This window comes from Symphalangus syndactylus, chromosome 10 (genome assembly GCF_028878055.3).
Source record: "Symphalangus syndactylus isolate Jambi chromosome 10, NHGRI_mSymSyn1-v2.1_pri, whole genome shotgun sequence".
NCBI lineage: Eukaryota > Metazoa > Chordata > Mammalia > Primates > Hylobatidae > Symphalangus > Symphalangus syndactylus.
The window spans coordinates 107,868,807-107,887,336 of NC_072432.2; the positions used below are offsets into that span (position 1 = coordinate 107,868,807).

General features: G+C 35.9%; 1 protein-coding gene across 3 annotated transcripts in view; it reads left to right on the top strand.

The window, feature by feature from the left end:
• PIK3R4 (phosphoinositide-3-kinase regulatory subunit 4) overlaps positions 1-18,530 on the top strand; it is a 69,890-nt gene that overhangs the window by 23,033 nt on the left and 28,327 nt on the right. For all 3 annotated transcript variants that reach the window (XM_055295463.2, XM_055295465.2, XM_055295464.2), the window contains exons 7-11: positions 1,684-1,857; positions 6,364-6,509; positions 8,318-8,521; positions 16,396-16,597; positions 17,761-17,948. In XM_055295463.2, the coding sequence (XP_055151438.1) occupies positions 1,684-1,857; positions 6,364-6,509; positions 8,318-8,521; positions 16,396-16,597; positions 17,761-17,948 (914 nt within the window). The remainder of the gene's footprint in view (positions 1-1,683; positions 1,858-6,363; positions 6,510-8,317; positions 8,522-16,395; positions 16,598-17,760; positions 17,949-18,530) is intronic.

Genomic DNA, 18,530 nt, shown 5'->3' on the forward strand with positions numbered 1-18,530 from the left:
TTCTTGTACTCATATTCATAGCCATATTCAATTTACATTATTGTATATTTTTAATCACCTTTATTATCTGATAGGGTAAGTTTCAGATGTCATTATTCATTTTCAAAATATTTTTAGCTATTTTAGCTCATTGTACATTTCAGTTTGTAAAGTTCCTAAATATAATCCACTGGAATTTTAGATAGCATTTTTCCTTTTATTAAAGAAAACAATTATAACATTATTTTTTAATCATAAAGGAAACAGGCTTTTAGAAATTATTTAAAATTTAATCAAAATTTATAATGTATGAAAAACAATAGTTGAAATTCCAGAGGCAACTACTCAGCTTTCTGCTTTTATTTTAGTGTTTTCAGGTGATTATTACCATATCTCTAAATAATATTTTCATATTACTATTTTTAGAATAACCAACTTTGGACTTTATCTCTTTAATTTTTTTCTGTGCCAGATGAAGATTTAATTCACTCATAACATGCCTTGATCCTTCTTCTCTTTTCAGTTTTTGAGATGTTGACTACTATTTTCAGTGCTTTAGTTTTTAGTTTGCTGTTCTAATAACTTTAAGTAATTAAATCTATTTTGTGTTGCTCCACCTCTGATTTGCACTACAAGATTAGTGCCCGTTTTCTTTCTCTTTACCTCTGTCTCTCTTTTTTATTGTTTGGTTAGTTGAGAATTGAGAATTCTCAACAATTTTTTTGTCATGGTTAATAATACATTCTGTTCTGTAATCACAATGAAGTCTTTTATGTATAGACTGATTATGAAGCTTCAAAACAAAATACATGATTATGAATGTGTAAATTTTATTGACTGTGGAGCCAAGTAGTATACTGTAATTATATTTGCTTCATCACAATCCCAATTCAGTGACTGCCCCCCCTTACCATTTGAGTATGTTTATAGCAAGGCCAGTGGATTCTACTTTACTCCCTCTTCTAGTTACTAAATACACTATTTATTTTAATTTCATATTTGGACTGTGATTTTCTTGAGCAGTTTCTGGAATTTTAGATTTCTTCGTTTTCCTTTTAGAAAGAAAAGTTATATATTGTCACCATATCCGTAATAGCTAGCTTCTTTCTTATTAATTTTATTTATTGCTTAGAATCTATTCCATTTTCTTCTTGATGACATTCTTGAAATTTATTAGCTTTTAATTCTAATCTGGGCTGACTGATTTCTAGGTCTTTGCTAGCTTCTTTTTGCCCTTGAATTCTTAGGTTGAAACTTTCCTAGAAAGGGTTGCATGGGAGGCAAACTTTTAATAGTCCTTACATGTCTTGAAATGACTTTTTTTTTTATTTAATTGACAATTTGACTGGAAATGGAATTCTTTTCATAACTTTTAATGCCTTGCTTGCCTATGTCTTGTCTTCTAACCTCCATTGTTGCTGAAGATTATATAATTACAGTCTGATTCTTCTTCCTTTTTTAGGAGACCTATATTTTCATTTCTGCAAGTTCTTAGTATCTTAGCTTTTCTGTGGTGTCCGAGAATTTCCTGATGATTTGCCTTGCTGTGGGTCTTTTTAACTTTATCATGCTGGGTGGGAAGTGCAATATTCTTTCCTAGGTAATTGATTAATATATTTGGCTTTTGCTTAATTTTATTGCTTTACTTGATATATGTACTTTTAGGTATTGAATAATCACATAATATTGCTTTTTCATTTCCAGGTGTTGCTGCTTATGTTGGCTGGCAAAGCTCCTCGATTCTCAAGCCCCTGCTGCAACAAGGTCTTAGTGATGCTGAGGAATTTGTCATTGTGAAAGCTCTTTATGCCCTTACTTGTATGTGCCAGTTAGGACTGCTACAAAAACCCCATGTTTATGAATTTGCCAGTGATATTGGTAAGTTTCTGTTTCTCAAAATTAGAATGAGATTAGAAGAACTTTATAAAATTTCTAGGTAATATAGAGTAAGAATTGCAACTTTATTGTTCCTACTATTGATTATGTGGGGTTCCTACTATTGATTGTGTGGGTGTGCATGCTTATATATGTGAGAGACAGACAAGCTGACTCATTGGGTCCTCCAGCCCGGTTGGGAAGTACTGCTTTGTTTTCATCTGTTGTTAAGTCTGTGTTACCCTTGTCAAAAAGCAAGACTTTGGTTTTTGTTTTGGCTTTTTTTTTTTTTTTTTTGAGACAGTCTCTCACTCTGTTGCCCAGGCTGGAGTACAGTATGTGATCTTGGCTCACTGCAACCTCCACCTCCCGGGTTCAAGCCATTCTCCTGCTTCAGCCTCCTGAGTAGCTGGGATTACAGGTGCCTGCCACCATGCCTGGCTAATTTTTTTTTTTTTTTGTATTTTTAGTAGAGACACAGTTTTACCATGTTGGCCAGGCTGGTCTCGAACTCCTGACCTCGTGATCTGCCTGCCCCAGCCTCCCAAAGTGCTGGGATTACAGGCATGAGCCACCGTGCCTGGCCAAGACTTTGTTTTTAAAAAAACCATGATGTGAGTAAAGCTTTGATTGGTCTGAAGATGAAAATTATTTTTGGGCACTTGACCAGCAGTGAAGTTGAAAATTGGATGTGAAGGGTCTGTCGCTGCATTGATTACCAGTTAAGAATTCATAGACTTGAATAATATGTTTATTCTAATTTCACATAATACATTGCTTCTGTGGCCTAATTAGTTATTTCAAAATAACTTTTGGAAATTATTTTTGAAATTTAATATAGCTTATAATTAGCATTTTATTTATCTACAAGACAGATGCCCATCAATTTTAAAGCAAAAATCATCATGAAAATAGTTTTTTACCCCTGCACTCAAAGTTTGTGGAGATTTTTCTGGACCTTGCTATTTCTAGTCTTTGATCCCAGGATGAATATATGGAGTGCTCATATATCTTTAGTGTCAACATAAATTATGTTTATATACAGAATAAACCCAGTGTGGTACTACTTCTTCAATGGATAACTCCCCTTAGAACTACAACTGAATTTGATATGAAAACTATGGGGAAAAAAAAAACACCTTACCGAGAAAAATCAAGTAAACAATCATTTGTTGGCATTTAAAATTGTTTAAAAGTAAAAAACAATTTTAGTAACTTAGAAACACCTACTTATTTAAAACAAATGATAGACTATATACATCTCTCTCATTCTGTTTTTACACTGTGTGTATTCTGTTGTGGTGATTTTTTTCCCCAGCTTTATTGAGGTATAATCAACAAATAAAGATAGTATATTATGTTCAACATGGTATTTTGATATATGTATACTTTGTGAAGTAATTATTGCAATCAAGTTAATTGACATATCCATAGTTCTTTTTCTTTAGTGGTAAGAACATTTAAGAGTTACACCCTAGTGATTTTTCAGTATACATTATTGTTAATTATAATCACCATGCTGTACTTGCACATACTGTACAAGAACTTATTCATCTTGTCTAACTGAACTTTTGTATCCTTTGACTAACACCTGCCCATTCCACCCTCACTTCTACCCCAGCCCCTGGTAACCACCATTCTACTTTCTGCTTCTATGAGTTCAACTTTTTTAGATAATATGTATTAGTTCGATCATACAGTATCTGTCTTTCTGTTTCTGGCTTATTTTACGTAGCATAATGTTCTCCAGGTTTATCTGTGTTGTTGCAAATAACAAGATATTTTTATTTTTTAGGGCTGAGTAGTATTTTAGTTGTATATATATACCATTTTTTTGTATTCATTCAGTGGACACTTAAGTTGATTTCCTATCTCGACTCTTGTGAATAATGCTGCAGTGAACATGGGAGTGCAGATATCCCTTCAACATACTAATTTCATTTCCTTTGGCTATATACCCCAAAGAGGGATTGCAAGATCATAGGTAGTTCCATTTTTAATTTTTTTTTTTTTTTTTTTTAAGACACAGGGTTTTGCTGTATCACCCAGGCTGGAGTGCAGTGGCATGATCACAGCTCACTGCAGCCTGGATCTCCCTGGCTCAAGCTGTTTTCCAGCCTCAGCCTCTCAAGTAGCTGGGACTACAAGCATGTGCCACCACGCCTGGCTAGTATTTATTTATTTAGAGACGGAGTTTCGCTCTTGTTGCTCTGTGCTGGCTGCCTGGACTTTGGGGAATGTTGACATGGGTTATGTGAAACTACCCTTCCTGCCCTCTTCATTGGGGCTTTTCTCATTTTTGTGCTATAGCCAGGTGCCATAATCTCTCACCTGGATTCCTTTGTAATGGTGTTTTCATGCATTGATAGCTGTTAAAACAGATTTTTTTCTGCAAGAGGATGAACACTGAAATGTCCTATTCAGCCTTGTTGTTTTCACTGCCTAGTGACTCTTAAAGAGAATGGTGGTGGTGGTTTTGATGGTGATTATGATTTCTTTGGTACTCCTTTTAAAAACTATGCTCTTCACACTTAGGTGTTATGAATATTTTCCCCCACATTTGTCTTCTGATAAGTTGAATGTGTTAGAAAAGATTGATTGGGAGGCCAAGGCAGGCGGATCACCTGAGGTCGGGAGTTAAAGATCAGCCTGATCAACATGGAGAAACTCCATCTCTACTAAAAATACAAAATTAGCCAGGCTTGGTGGCGCATGTCTGTAATCCTGGCTACTCGGGAGGCTGGGTGGGAGAGTTGCTTGAACCCGGGAGGCAGAGGTTGCTGTGAGTCGAGATCGCACCATTGCACTCCAGCCTGGGCAATAAGAGCGAAACTCCGTCTCAAAAAAAAAAAAAGAAGAAAAGATTGAATATGCTATTTCATAGGCAGTTGTTTAGATTCAGGCTTCTTCTTGTTTTGAGTATTTGAGGTGCTTTGTATCAGGCAGCTACTTAATGATATAATAATGCTGTAGAACAGTCAACCACAGAATCTCAGTAAATCCTTCAGTAAATTTTTCGTCATGCACCTGTGGGTTGTATAGGTGGCCCTGCTTCAGGTTCTGCATCTCCAGGTTGTCTGTGATGACTGTGATTCATCTGTCTCATTCTGGGGCCCTCATTTTAGGGGCAGTAGCTACCCACATTATGTTCCCATGGTGATGGCAGAAGCACGAGAGGGCAAACCCAGCTATATAGCACATTTCAAATTCCTGTTTGTCGTAATATTCATTGGTCAAAGCAAGTGATATAAACCAAAAGAAAGGGGGCAGAGAAGTATCCTTTGTATACTACAGGTGTATACAAAGTGAATGAGTGTGGTTGTGTAATACAGGGAAGTTAAGAATTGGGGTAAATCAATATAATACAGTTCCCAACTCCTGTCAGACTGTTATGGGTTTAGCTACTTTCTGGAGGTTTACCAATGTTTTTCCAGTCCTCGTTTTCCCTCTTATCACAGGGAAAATACCCAATGTCCCTTGTTGGATGGATCAGAGGCTGCAGGGTATTTATGAAATAAAATCTTCTTCATTTATAATTAGAAGAATTAGAAATGTGAGACCTTGGGAGAGAGATATTTTGAACGCATCTTTTCTCCTTCCCCTTTTAATATAAGTATTATTAGCCTATGATTGTATTCCTATTTCTCTATTAACGTGTATTATATACACTAAATAAATATCAGAGGATAAATAAATATCCTCTGAATGCTGGTGTGTTTGCATGCTCAGAGCTAATACAATTTTTCTTGCCTTTTAAAGTTTGGATTTTATTCTAAATCAGGTTAGTCTAATGTCGATTAGTTGAAATCATTGATTTTATGTTTAATGTATAAAATCGTTAAAAGGTATGAAAAGACATTCATTTAATTTTCTGGTTTAATGTTATATTTTAAACTTTTTAAGAATAGGTATCATGTTTTCAGGCTTTTTGTTTCCATTCATCATTGCCTTGTGAAAGTAACTGTGAGTTACGTATTAGATTTGATCAAACCCCTGCATTAAAAAGAATATCAGATAGGCTAGATTGTTCCCTTAATCTTTATGCTATAGCTTGGAGAAGTAACTTCTCCCGAATTTCTCTGCCCCTTGGGTGGTAGAGGGGATATGTCCTTGAACTTGTGTGGGGGTACAAGTTGGGGAATAATAGTTAGCTATATGCTGTTGGGACTTGTTATGTCTCTAACAGTTTTTAATCCAGTGTTATAAATGAGTAGGTGCCCACACAATTTTAATTCTGACTAAAAAAATATAAATTTTAAGTCCTCAGCTATGAGGTAACTGTTTTTATTCTTTTGTGGTACTGCTGTGATATTTATGATAAGAAAATATTATAATAACAGTGTGTCCACTTGATTGAGTTTATGCCTCAGGGTAATTGAGTATGTGAAGGCTCCTGATAGTAACATTGTGGCAAAATCCTTTTGTCAGTTATGTTATAGGGTAAAAATTTGTTCATCCCGATAGTTTGAAATAACTTATTTGATCCCTACCTTTTCTTTTCCTCTTTAGCCCCCTTCCTGTGTCATCCCAATTTATGGATACGTTATGGTGCCGTGGGATTTATCACAGTGGTAGCTCATCAAATAAGTACAGCTGATGTCTACTGTAAACTGATGCCTTATCTTGACCCATATATTACCCAACCAATAATACAGGTATACATGTTCCAAGTTGGAGTCAGTCTTTCCTCCAAACCGTGCCTCTTTAAAAAAAATGTTTTGGGAGTCCTATTTTTCTTGACATTTTTTAAGTATTTAAATTGGGCTATAGCATGTTTATATTCCTTTCAAGCTAATTAATGTTAATGAACCAAGCACCTTTGAAGGTCAGAAAAGTGCAAGAGATTATTATGTTTTACATCATGTTATATCTAATGTAGTGTATAGTAGTTCATATATTTTCTTTTGTGTAATATTATAAAGCATCTGTTAAAAGTGAAATTAGTCTAGCAAAAATGTATATTGATGGACCTCTGCTTTTTATTTTAAAACGTATAACTGATTGCATCCAGTTATAATGAATTAGAAAAAGTCTTTTTCAAATTTAAGTTTTTCATCTCTAACTGGTTGTTTTGATGTCTTTTCTTTTTTATTCTAACAACCCCACAACCTCTGCTCCACCTCTAGGAGTACTTGGTGATAAACTTTGGGTCTTTGGTTTGTACAGGGCAAATATTATTCACCTAGATTTTCAGTGTTTATACCCTTCATCTTGCTAGACAGCAAACTATCAAGATAGGCATTTAAATGGAATGAAATGGTGAAGGATGATTCTAGCTGTTAAAACATCCTGAAAGTTCCTATTTTTACCAGAACTCCATTTCCCGTTTGGAATTCACACACCTCTCTGGCTTTCTCCCAGTTTTGTATTTCAATGTGCCTTCCCTTTGTTTGGAGAAAATGGCCTTGGATAAACTCTGGAAACTAGGAAGCTTTGGTTATACCTTCTTTTCTTCATAGATTCATTCATTTCTAGAAGTTATCATTCTTTATTTCATAGAGTTTGTAGGATTTTTTTTTATTTTTACCCCAAGAGCAACTTATATATACATGAAAGATGGATAGCACTATCAGAAAAAAATGCCCTTTTAGAAAAGTTTATGCTTCCTTGGAAATTAAGTCTAGAGATATCGACTCCGTTTGAATAGTTACTCTATTTAAAAGTTTGCTCATTGAACTTTTTCTTTTGTCATTGTTTGTATTTTGAAAGGCCAGGATCAGAAGTTGAGAGGCTAATTATTCATTTGCTTCATGAATCTTATTTTTCTACAATTTGGATTAGACAAAAGATATCTTTTTATGCAGGTTTCCACTGGCTGACTTCACCAAGGAGTTAAATATATCTAAAGGAAGTCCTCTTGGTTCTTTTGCTAGAGTCACAGAAAAAAAAAAAGAAAAAAAGAAGATAATCTTCTTGGTTACTGTTAGCAGTGCTCATTCATTTTATTATATTTGCATTGACAAGGAATGTATTCCTTTTGGATAATTAAAGGAAGGATTTTATAAACACTATGGAGATAGCAATGTTTTTTAGAAGTGCTTGAATCTACCACGAAAATGTGATGACTGAAGGAAGACCTGTGGCTGTTGAGCATCTTTTCTGGATCAGTACCTACTGGTTGTCAGACCTGTGAACTGCACATACTTTTTGGATCTAGGATGTTGTCTGACATATTGGGGTCTAGAAAAGGCTCTTTTTGTTTTCTGAAATTTCCTGGGTTGGATGATTAGTCTTCCAGTGATAGACACAGATGTGTGGTCTAGCGCTAACAATGAAGAGTAAGAGATACCTTAGCTCTTTAAAGTTCACTAGTATTCTTTTTTCTTCTACACACTTACAGATGTTGATATCTTATTTTCTTAGAAAACGAATATGTTAACTTTTTGCAAGTTGTATTTATTGAATTTGAAAATAACTGTACATGTTATATTTTTGGCTGATCCTTTTTCTTTTTCTAATATAGATTGAAAGAAAACTTGTTCTGCTCAGTGTTTTAAAGGAACCAGTAAGCCGTTCTATATTTGATTATGCTTTGAGGTCTAAAGATATTACGAGCTTGTTCAGACATCTTCACATGCGTCAGAAGAAACGAAATGGTTCTCTTCCCGACTGCCCTCCGCCAGAGGATCCTGCCATAGCACAGCTTCTGAAGAAGCTGCTCTCACAGGTTGTACCACCCTTCCGAAGTCTTACATTTAAATGTGAATTTCATAAAAATATTGAAGTGTCCATTTAACTTTTAAAAATATTTTTGATTGTTTAGATTACATCATAAAAAATGAGTAAGTAAATCTGGCAAACATTTTAGGCATTTGCTTTGATTCCTAAACAAAGATAGTAATAAGATGATGATAAAGTATCAGGTTAAGCTAAATAAGGAATCATGGGAGACCTGTTAAGTTTCTTTTGTAATTACTGGCTAAATAAATGAGGGAAAGACAGTAGAAATAACCTTAGATTTAATTAGTATTCTTGATTCAGTTCTATGTTTTACCAAAAATATAATGAAATTTAGCTGGAAGAAACATTGCAAAACACAGATGCAATATAGAAAAAATCCTGGTTCATTTCTATCTAAATTTGTAATTAATACTTGTAAACAGATGAAATAACTTGTATTTAGAATGCATCTTAGGTTTAATAGACCAGCAGTTTACTGGTATATCTTAAAAGCCTATGAATTTGAGTCAATTAACAAAATCTTACTACACTTGGCATTGGTAATGCCTCTTTAGAAATATGAATTCTATTCATGACAAAAAGGCCAAAAACAATTGCAACAAAGGCCAGAATTGACAAATGGATCTAATTAAAGAGGTTCTGCACAGCAAAAGAAACCATTGTCGGAGTGAACAGGCAGCCTACAGAATGGGAGAAAATTTTTGAAATCTACCCGTCTGACAAAGATCTAATATCCAGAATTTACAAGGAACTTAAACATATTTACAAGAAAAAAATAACCCCATCAAGGATATGAACAGACACTTCTCAAAAAAAGACATTTCCACAGCCAACAAACATATGAAAAAATGCTTAACATCACTCATGATCAGAGAAATGCAAATCAAAACCACAATGAGATACCATCTCACGCCAGTCAGAATGGCAGTTATTAAAAAGTCAGGAAACAGGCCGGGTGCCATGGTTCAGGCCTATAAACCCAGCACTTTGGGAGGCCAAGGTGGGTGGATCACCTGAGGTCAGGAGTTCCAGACCAGACTGGCCAACATGGTGAAACCCCATCTCTACTAAAAATACAAAAATTAGCTAGACATAGTGTTGTGTGCCTGTAATCCCAGCTACTCCGGAGGCTGAGGCAGGAGGATCGCTTGAACCTGGGAGGCGGAGGTTGCAGTGAGCAAAGATCGCACCACTGCAGTCCAGCCTGGGTGACAGAGTGAGACTCTGTCTCCAAAAAAAAAAAAAAAAAAATGTCGGGAAAAAATAGATCCTGGGGAGGCTGTGGAGAAATAGGAACACTTTTACACTGTCGGTGGGAGTGTAGATTAGTTCAGCCATTGTGGAAGACAGTATGGTGATTCCTCAAGGGTCTAGAACCAGAAATACCATTTGACCCAGCAATCCCATTACTGGGCATATACCCAAAGGAATATAAATCATTCTACTATAAAGACACATGCACATGTATGTTTATTGCAGCACTATTTACAATAGCAAAGACATGGAACCAACCCAAATGCCCATCAATGATAGACTGGATAGAGAAAATGTGGTACATATGCACCATGGAACACTATGCAGCCATAAAAAGGAATGAGAGCATGTTCTTTGCAGGGACATGGATGAAACTAGAAGCATCATCCTCAGCAAACACAGGAACAGAAAACCAAACACTGCATGTTCTCACTCATAAGTGGGAGCTGAACAGTGAGAACACATGGACACAGGGAGAAACAACACAAACCAGTGCCTGTTGAGGGGTGGGGATGAGGGGAGGGAACTTAGAGGATGGGTCAATAGGTGAAGCAAACCACCATAGCACACATATACCCATGTAGCAAACCTGCACGTTCTGCACATGTATCCTGTTTTGCTTTTTAAAGAAAAAACAAATTAAAAAATAAATACATGAAGTCTAGGCCAGGCATGTTGGCTCATGCCTGTAATCCCACCACTTTGGGAAGCCAAGAAAAAAAGAAATACTAAATCTAAATTTACATCTTGTTTTATGAGGGGTATGTGGAACTTAGGGAAGCCAAGATAGGAATAAAAATGGTTAAAACTAAAGAATACAGTTGCTGAATATATGCTCTATGAGCCATAATGCAAATTTTAAAGATTTAATTTGATGTGACTTGAATTCCTGGAGAGCTTTTTCTTTGGGTTTTCTTTTAACCTTGGCTTGTACATTAGATATGTTTTGTATTTTAGAAAGCAATTTGTGGAAAATTGGATTCTGAATTACATTTTTCTGTTGTTTCTCCCGAGTAAGTAATCCTTATCAAAGAGATTTCAATGTGCAGTAAAAACCATCTCAATCTAAATGTTTCTTCAGACTTGGCCATTGTGACTATTTCTCTCTCCCCTATCTATCCTGTATATTAATTTAAGAACCTTCATCCTAGGCCCAGCGCGGTGGCTCACGCCTGTAATCTCAGCACTTTGGGAGGCTGAGGCGGGCAGATCACGAGGTTGGGAGTTTGAGACCAGCCTAGCTGACATGGTGAAACGCTGTCTCTACTAAAAATCCAAAAAATTGGCTGGGCATGGTGGTGTGCACCTGTGGTCCCAGTTACTCGGGAGGCTGAGGCAGGGAAATCGCTTGAACCTAGGAGGCAGAGGTCACGATGAGCCGAGATCGCGCCATTGCACTCCAACCTGGGTGACAGAGCAAGACTCCGTCTCAAGAAAAAACAAAACAAACCTTCATCTTGACATTTTCTTTTCTTTATCAGTCATTAGTTACCTCATGGGGCCACCCTAGCCCCTCATCTCTTCTTTTTACCTTGCTAAGGTATAAGTTTTGACACTGCCATGGGTAAAATGAGGGAGTGGGAAGGAACAGTTTCCATGGCCTTTCTACTTCCTGCTTCCTACAATTCTTGTAACCCCTTCTACCACTACTGCTCCTTCAGTGCCAGCCCCCATTACTAGGTGCCATGATAAAAATCACTAAAACTCCCTGACTTATATTCCTCTGAAATGTCAGTGCTTGGTATATTCATTGGTCTGTCAGTGATCCCCTCATTTGTTTGAGTGGAAAAAGAGGAACAAATAATCCCCCATTTTATGTTATCTCTGGTGCCAGTGGCTTTAGGAGACTCCTAAAGGTTAGGGGGAGAATCCTCTGTTCAAGAGATAAGCACTGCTAGTAGAAGAGAGAGCAGGCCAGAATCTCTGAGGTTCTTACCAGAAATAACAGCAGAACAACACCAGCTTCTGGTTTTTTGAAAGCCAACAATGACTTTACCACTGCAGTTTGTGATTTCCATATTTTTGACTATCCTTAAAACAAATTTGAGCAACAGGTGTTATTCCTATTTTATACATAAGGGAATGGAGACACAAGGAAGGTAGTTAACTTGCTTATGTTCACATAGTGCAGTGAGTTTCAGAGTTGGCATTTGAATCTAAACCTATCTGATTGCAAAGCCTACACTCCTACACTATGCTGTGTGGCCTCTAAAGTAAAATAAACAGAGGACAGAGAGCTAAGACTCAGAACCTGGCTTAGGTTTTATACAGACTTAAGAAGAAGCCCATGTGCAGTTTATCTCCTCCAGCCCCTTACAAGCCTTTTCTCTACCTTCACTTCTTTTTGGTCCCTGTGCTACCTGAGTTTCTTAGGATTACTAGCAGAGACTTGGATCCAGGGGAGGCTTTGGAGATAGGAATTGAGTCCTTGTTTCTTTTTTTTTTTTTTTTTTTAATTGAGACGGAGTTTGTTGTTGCCCAGTCTAGAATGCAGTGGTGTGATCTCGGCTCACCACAACCTCCGCCTCCCGGTTTCAAGGGATTCTCCTGTCTCAGCCTCCTGAGTAGCTGGTATTACCTGCATGCACCACCAGGCCTGGCTACTTTTGTATTTTTAGTTGAGATGGGGTTTCTCCATGTTGGTCAGGCTGGTCATGAACTCCCAACCTCAGGTGATCCGCCCGCCTTGGCCTCCCAAAGTGCTGGGATTACAGGCGTGAGCCACCGCGCGCGGTGAGTCCTTGTTTCTAATGTCAGGGCTACAGAGCGAAGGGCCATATTTTTAGCTTCTGCAAGCAGGCAATATGAACACTCCTACATATTTTTTTTTTAGCTTGGAGTTCTTCAGTGCTCTTCTATACGGGACTGTATTTGAGACACATCATGGGTAAAGTAGGCCTTTCTAGACCAGCCTAGCATTGTTTCTATGGGAAAATATGTTAGTAGTTCCAGTTAATAGACTTAACATACACATTTGGAACATTACCCATATGGGAGTTGGAATCTGTACTCCAGATTTTCAGTAGAACTTAAATCAGGAGATGACTCATGGAAGGGCTGTTTTCATTAGATCCATCTACAAGAGCTCCCTGTTTTATTTGTATCCATTTAATCAGGTGCTAATAAATAATACAAAATGATTTCACTCCTTTAAAAAATGAGTTACATTTTTAATGATTTTTTATTTTTGTACTTTTTGACAGATTAGTATAAATACAGGTTTAAAATTCAAAAGCTGTAAGAAGATATATAATGCAATGTTAAGTTTTTATCTAATCCCTGCCCTCCAGCCATGCAGTTTCTTTCTCTGTCGATCGTGAATTTTATGTTGGGTGTTGAATTGCTTTGCAGTGTTGGACTTGTTCTGCTGTACAGTTACTTGGAATCAGTTTCATCCTTTTAAGCTTTGCTTTTAAGCTTTGTTAAGATAGGTTTAGGATAGGTCCAGACCAACCCTTACTTGGTCACTTTAGTCCCACTGCTAAGGATTTCTCAGAACATGATGCTTTGTATATAAGAGGTCTTTCACTGTTCCCAACCTTGTGTTGTTCTTCCTATGGCCTCAGGTAGTTTCCTTATGCACACATAGTTTCATATTCAGCCAAAGACTTGAGGAGACCCTTCTGTAGCCCTCTGAAGCTCTCATTCTGTGCGGATCCTTCTTCTTCATTTCTCTGCCCCACAGAGTTAGCCTTTGTAACTTTCTTGAACTCTGATGTGTCTCTTGAAATCAGCTCTGTTTTACTCTATGTTCCTTCTGCCATAGCCTGGCAACTCTCTCTAGACAGTATTGCTGGGACAGTCATAGGACTCAGTTTTAAATATTTTAGGCATTGTAGCCCTGTCTGCCTGTTTTTCTGTGTCTGAAAAGTGTGTGTCTGTGTGTGTGTGCGTGTGTGTGTGTGTGTTTTGTACAGTTCGAAGTTGTTTAAAGTGGAAGGGTAAAACTAGTCTGGTCCCTGTTATTTCATCATGGCCAGAAGCCGAAGTTTGTGGGTATGTTTATGGACTTAACACTAGTACTGCACTTTCTTAGTTACCATAACTTAGGCTTGATCTTTGGTAGAAAAATCATCTCCCAGCTTGTTTTTTTTTTTTTTTTTTCCTTTTCAAGATTTTCTTGGCTATCCTTGGTTCTTAACATTTTTTTTTCTTTTTCAAGAGTTTCTTGGCTATCCTTGATTCTTACACATTTTCCATGTGATTTTTTTCAAGTCAGCTTGTCACTTTATGCAATAAAAATTTACTGATATATTGATTGAGATTGCATTGAACCTATAGAGGTCAGCTTGTCACTTTTGATTATTTTTAATGCTATTACAATTGGCATATTAAAACATTATTTTGTTTGTAGCTGGTATATGGAAAAATTTTTATATTTCCTTTTATCTGGCAACCTCATAAAACTTATTAATTATAATAATTTGCTAAACATTTTCTTTTGAACTTGTACATTCGTATCATGAGTGAACAGTGACTATTTTATTCATTTTTTTCCAATCTGAATACCTTTGTTTTCCTTGCCTTATTTAAATGACTAGGATATTTAGTATAGTATTAAAGGGAGTTGGTGTGAGTGGGCATCCTTGTTTTTCATATCAGAGGCAAAACTCTCTACATTATACCATTCCATGTGATTTTTGCTATTTTTTTTTGTACAATCTTTTGAACAGATTAAGGAAATCCTCTTTCTGGCTTGCTAAGATGATTATTGGAAGAATGTTAAATTTTATCAAATGTCTTTTATTGAGATTATTATATGGTTTTTCTATTCTGTTAATGTGTTGAAATATGTTGATTGATTTTTCATATTTTTAACTTGCTTTATTCCCTGGATATTTGAAATAAACACAGCTTTGTCATATTGTATCTATATATAAATGTAGTTTTAATATAAATATATAAAATGTTTTTATATATACTGGATTTGGTTTGCTCCTACTTTAGTGGATATTTTTTCATTTGCGTTTATGAACAACCTTGTCCTGTAGTTTTCCTTTCTTGTAATGTTCCTGTCAATTTGTTTTTTCATGGTGCGGTGCTAACATTTTTTGTTTTTTATTGAGATACAATTCACTATCATAAAATTCACTCTTGAAGTGTACAACTTACTGGTTTTTAATACATTTGCAAAGTTGTGCAACCATCACCACTGTTAAATTCCAGAACATTTTCATCACCCTGAAAAGAAACCCTGTATCCATTAGCAGTCATTTTCTTTCCCTTAGCCGCTGGCAATCACTAATCTGCTTTCTGTCTCTATGGATTTGCCTAATCTGGACATTTCATATTGATGGAATCAGGCAATATGTGGCCTTCTGTGTCTGGCTTCTTTCACTGATCTTAATGTTTTTAAGGTCCCCCTATGTTGTACCATATATCAGTACTTCATTACTATTTACAGCCCTTGTTGTGGCCCTCCCTTTTGTGGACTAAAACATAGACTAACAAAAAGAGAGCTCTTACTTTAGCTATAAAGTAGCTATTGTCTATTTAAAGCGAATTTTAAGGAGGAGACATGAAAATAAACCAAGTATCGCAAGTTAACACTGGGATTTAGTCAAGAATATGTCTATTATTATTGTACTTCAATGCAATTTTGTTTCATGTTTTTTAGCTTTGTGCCCTCCTAGGGTTGGTTTTATCACAGTCTGCCTGAGAATTGTGAATATGACTCTAAACTCTAGTGGGATTCTAGATTGAGGCCTCAGGAGAACTGACATTTTATTAAATGAATGTTTTTTATTCCTTTGCATGATGAAAATATACTAGAGGATTCTGTAGATGGTTGGAAAGAAAGACACGCAGAGCTGCCACATTTACCAGAATATTTAAGTTGCCAATGAATTAATTATTTAGATTGATTGCTTAGTATTTGTCCGTTTCAAGTGCACTAAGTATTTTAGGTGGATTAACATGTAAATTTCACTATAATCTGATAAGATGGGTGCCAGTAATTATCTTTATAGATAAATAGAGGTGCACAGATATAGTAAGTAGTAATTAGGGCTGGAATTTGAACCTAGGCAGTCTGACTTCAGCCATTATCCTAGATTGCTACTGGGTTTGTTGCTCAGATTTGCAATTCAGGCAGCATTCCAATCAATCCCTTAGTTGCATAGTATATTTTATATATCATAGAATGCCTTTACATACTCATTCAATGTAAATTTCTCAATACAACCAGGAGCAAAGTTGAAGTAGGCACACTTTCTTTTGCTTAATATTGTACATTCAGAGTTTTGTTCAGATAATAAATATTTATTCAACAGTTGTATTTTAAATATTACTAGATACCACAAATTGTGTTCTTTGGAAATTCCAGAGATGAGTTATGTGTGAATACTGTCCTTTAGGAAGAAAGTTAAGATATAAACCATGATACAAATTACAAAGTGCCCTAATAGAGTGTTGTGGGAGATCTTAGTCGTGACATGTCATTCTGTATTGTTAAGTTTATTTTTCACTTGGACTTGGTTGTTTCACCCTTCTGACTCTTTTCAGTTTTAAATTGGGCGATTTGTCCCTTCAGTTGTTAGTCATTCTGAGGCTTGTTTTTATTACTTGGGAAAATAAACTAGAACATATGGTTTTATTTGGTTTTAGGGAATGACAGAGGAAGAGGAAGACAAACTTCTGGCACTGAAAGACTTCATGATGAAATCTAATAAAGCAAAGGCCAATATAGTGGACCAGAGCCATCTTCATGATAGTAGTCAGAAAGGTGTAATTGACTTGGCGGCTTTAGGCATAACTGGGAGACAAGTTGATCTTGTTAAAACCAAACAAGAACCAGATGACAAACGGGGTTAGTATGCTTGTTTGTGTGTATGTAGCTTGTTATTGTTAGTTATTTCATAAGACTGTTTTTTAGCTAATTAATAATAAAATAAAAAGCCCCATTTCACAGATAAAGAACTTTCAAATACAGTGACTCCATTACTTAGCAGGGAGATTTTGGGGAAGAAAAATAGGGAAACGAACTAACAGTTAAGGAAGTAACTTGCCAGAATCACAGCTCTGTATGTGACAAACCAAGGTCTGATTCCAAAGCTCTACTTTTACAGTAAAATCATGTTGTCACCATGGAGGTGTATGATTGAAGATGAAATTCTATTTTTAACCCTTTAACCAGCAACCGAAGAACAATAGTCTGTGTAAAATGTTATCAAGTTTTCTAGTTTATTATTAGTAGGTAATGCCCAATGAATTCAAAAGAAAGGTCTTGCTATTAACAATGAAATACAAAAGAGTAGAGACCAGACAAGGCTTAACCATTTGCAGTCTTGAGATTTGAAACTGTGAGCTCTTGTGACATTGACATTGATTGTATGAAGTTTTTTAAGATCCTGTGCATACCCTTTTTGCATATATATTCACTGCCATTTACATGCCTTTAAAATTTCCTCTATTCTAGCATTAGATTTTGAAGGCAGTTAATGAATTATATTTAAAATAAACTTCTAATTGCCAAATTTGAGAAAAAGTATTTGTAACTTAAGTTTTAATGGTTTATATCCATAATATATAAAACATACAAATTAATAAGAAAGCAAGCCAAAAAAAGAAAGATTGAAGGATATGAACAGACAACTGATAGAATAGAATGCATATATATGAAAAGGTAAATAGTTTAATAAATGCAAATTAAAACAAATGCTATTTTCTTACTATTCACTACTTTAGATATAGTGGTTACTTGAAATTGAGCTGGCTTTGGGAAAGTAGGAAGTAATTAGGTCTTATTATTAACGTCATTGGAAACACATCTGTTCCATCTGCCCTAGAAATGAAGTGAGAGTTAATGAATTGATATATGAATATGAATAAATTAAAAATCTTAAGGAACAAATAGAATATGAAGTGTATTTCTGTCCCTGCCTCCTCTCCTGTCGCCTCCAAAGGCAATAAAAGTACATAATGGTTTTAAAGGCTACCTTCAGACTAACTATTCTGAATATATTTTCATAGCCAGAAAACATGTAAAACAAGACTCAAATGTAAATGAAGAATGGAAAAGCATGTTTGGGTCACTGGACCCACCAAACATGCCACAGGCCCTACCTAAAGGGAGTGATCAGGAGGGGATTCAGACTGGGAAACCTCCTCGTTCCGAGTCCTCTGCTGGCATTTGTGTCCCTTTGTCAACTTCTCCACAGGTACTGTGTCACCCAGTCAGTAGTCCTCCTAATGTCTTTGAACGCTCTTCTGCTATTTTGGTTGTTTAAAGGCTGTGTACTGTAGTGGAAAAATCAATATGGTGACTTGTCTTTTAGGGAGGACGTATTTCTTTCTAAGACAGGTTTATCTTTAATTTTATGGTGCGGAGGAAATCAAGTTGTTCAAAGTACTAAAAAGATCTCATTTTAGAGTACTTGGCAATACAGTAATCTGAAATTGTGGATTGAAGACATTATTATGAACTGTGATTATAATTAGGCTGCAGTGAACCTTTTAAATCTTTTTTATTCCTCCTCTAGTATAACATAGCCATATCTATAAAATGGCAAAAATACTTCTGGGAACAAGTCCCACATTTCCTGTGTGTGATAAATGTCATGATGCTTTTGATGTACAGATCATTCCTGACTTAATGATGGTTAGACTTAGGATTTTTTGAGTTTATATGGTGTGAAAGTGATATTCATTCATTAGAAACTGCACTTTCGGTACCCATATAGCCATCCCATTTTTCGTGTTCACTACAGATTTCAGTAAGTTACATGAGATATTCAACACTT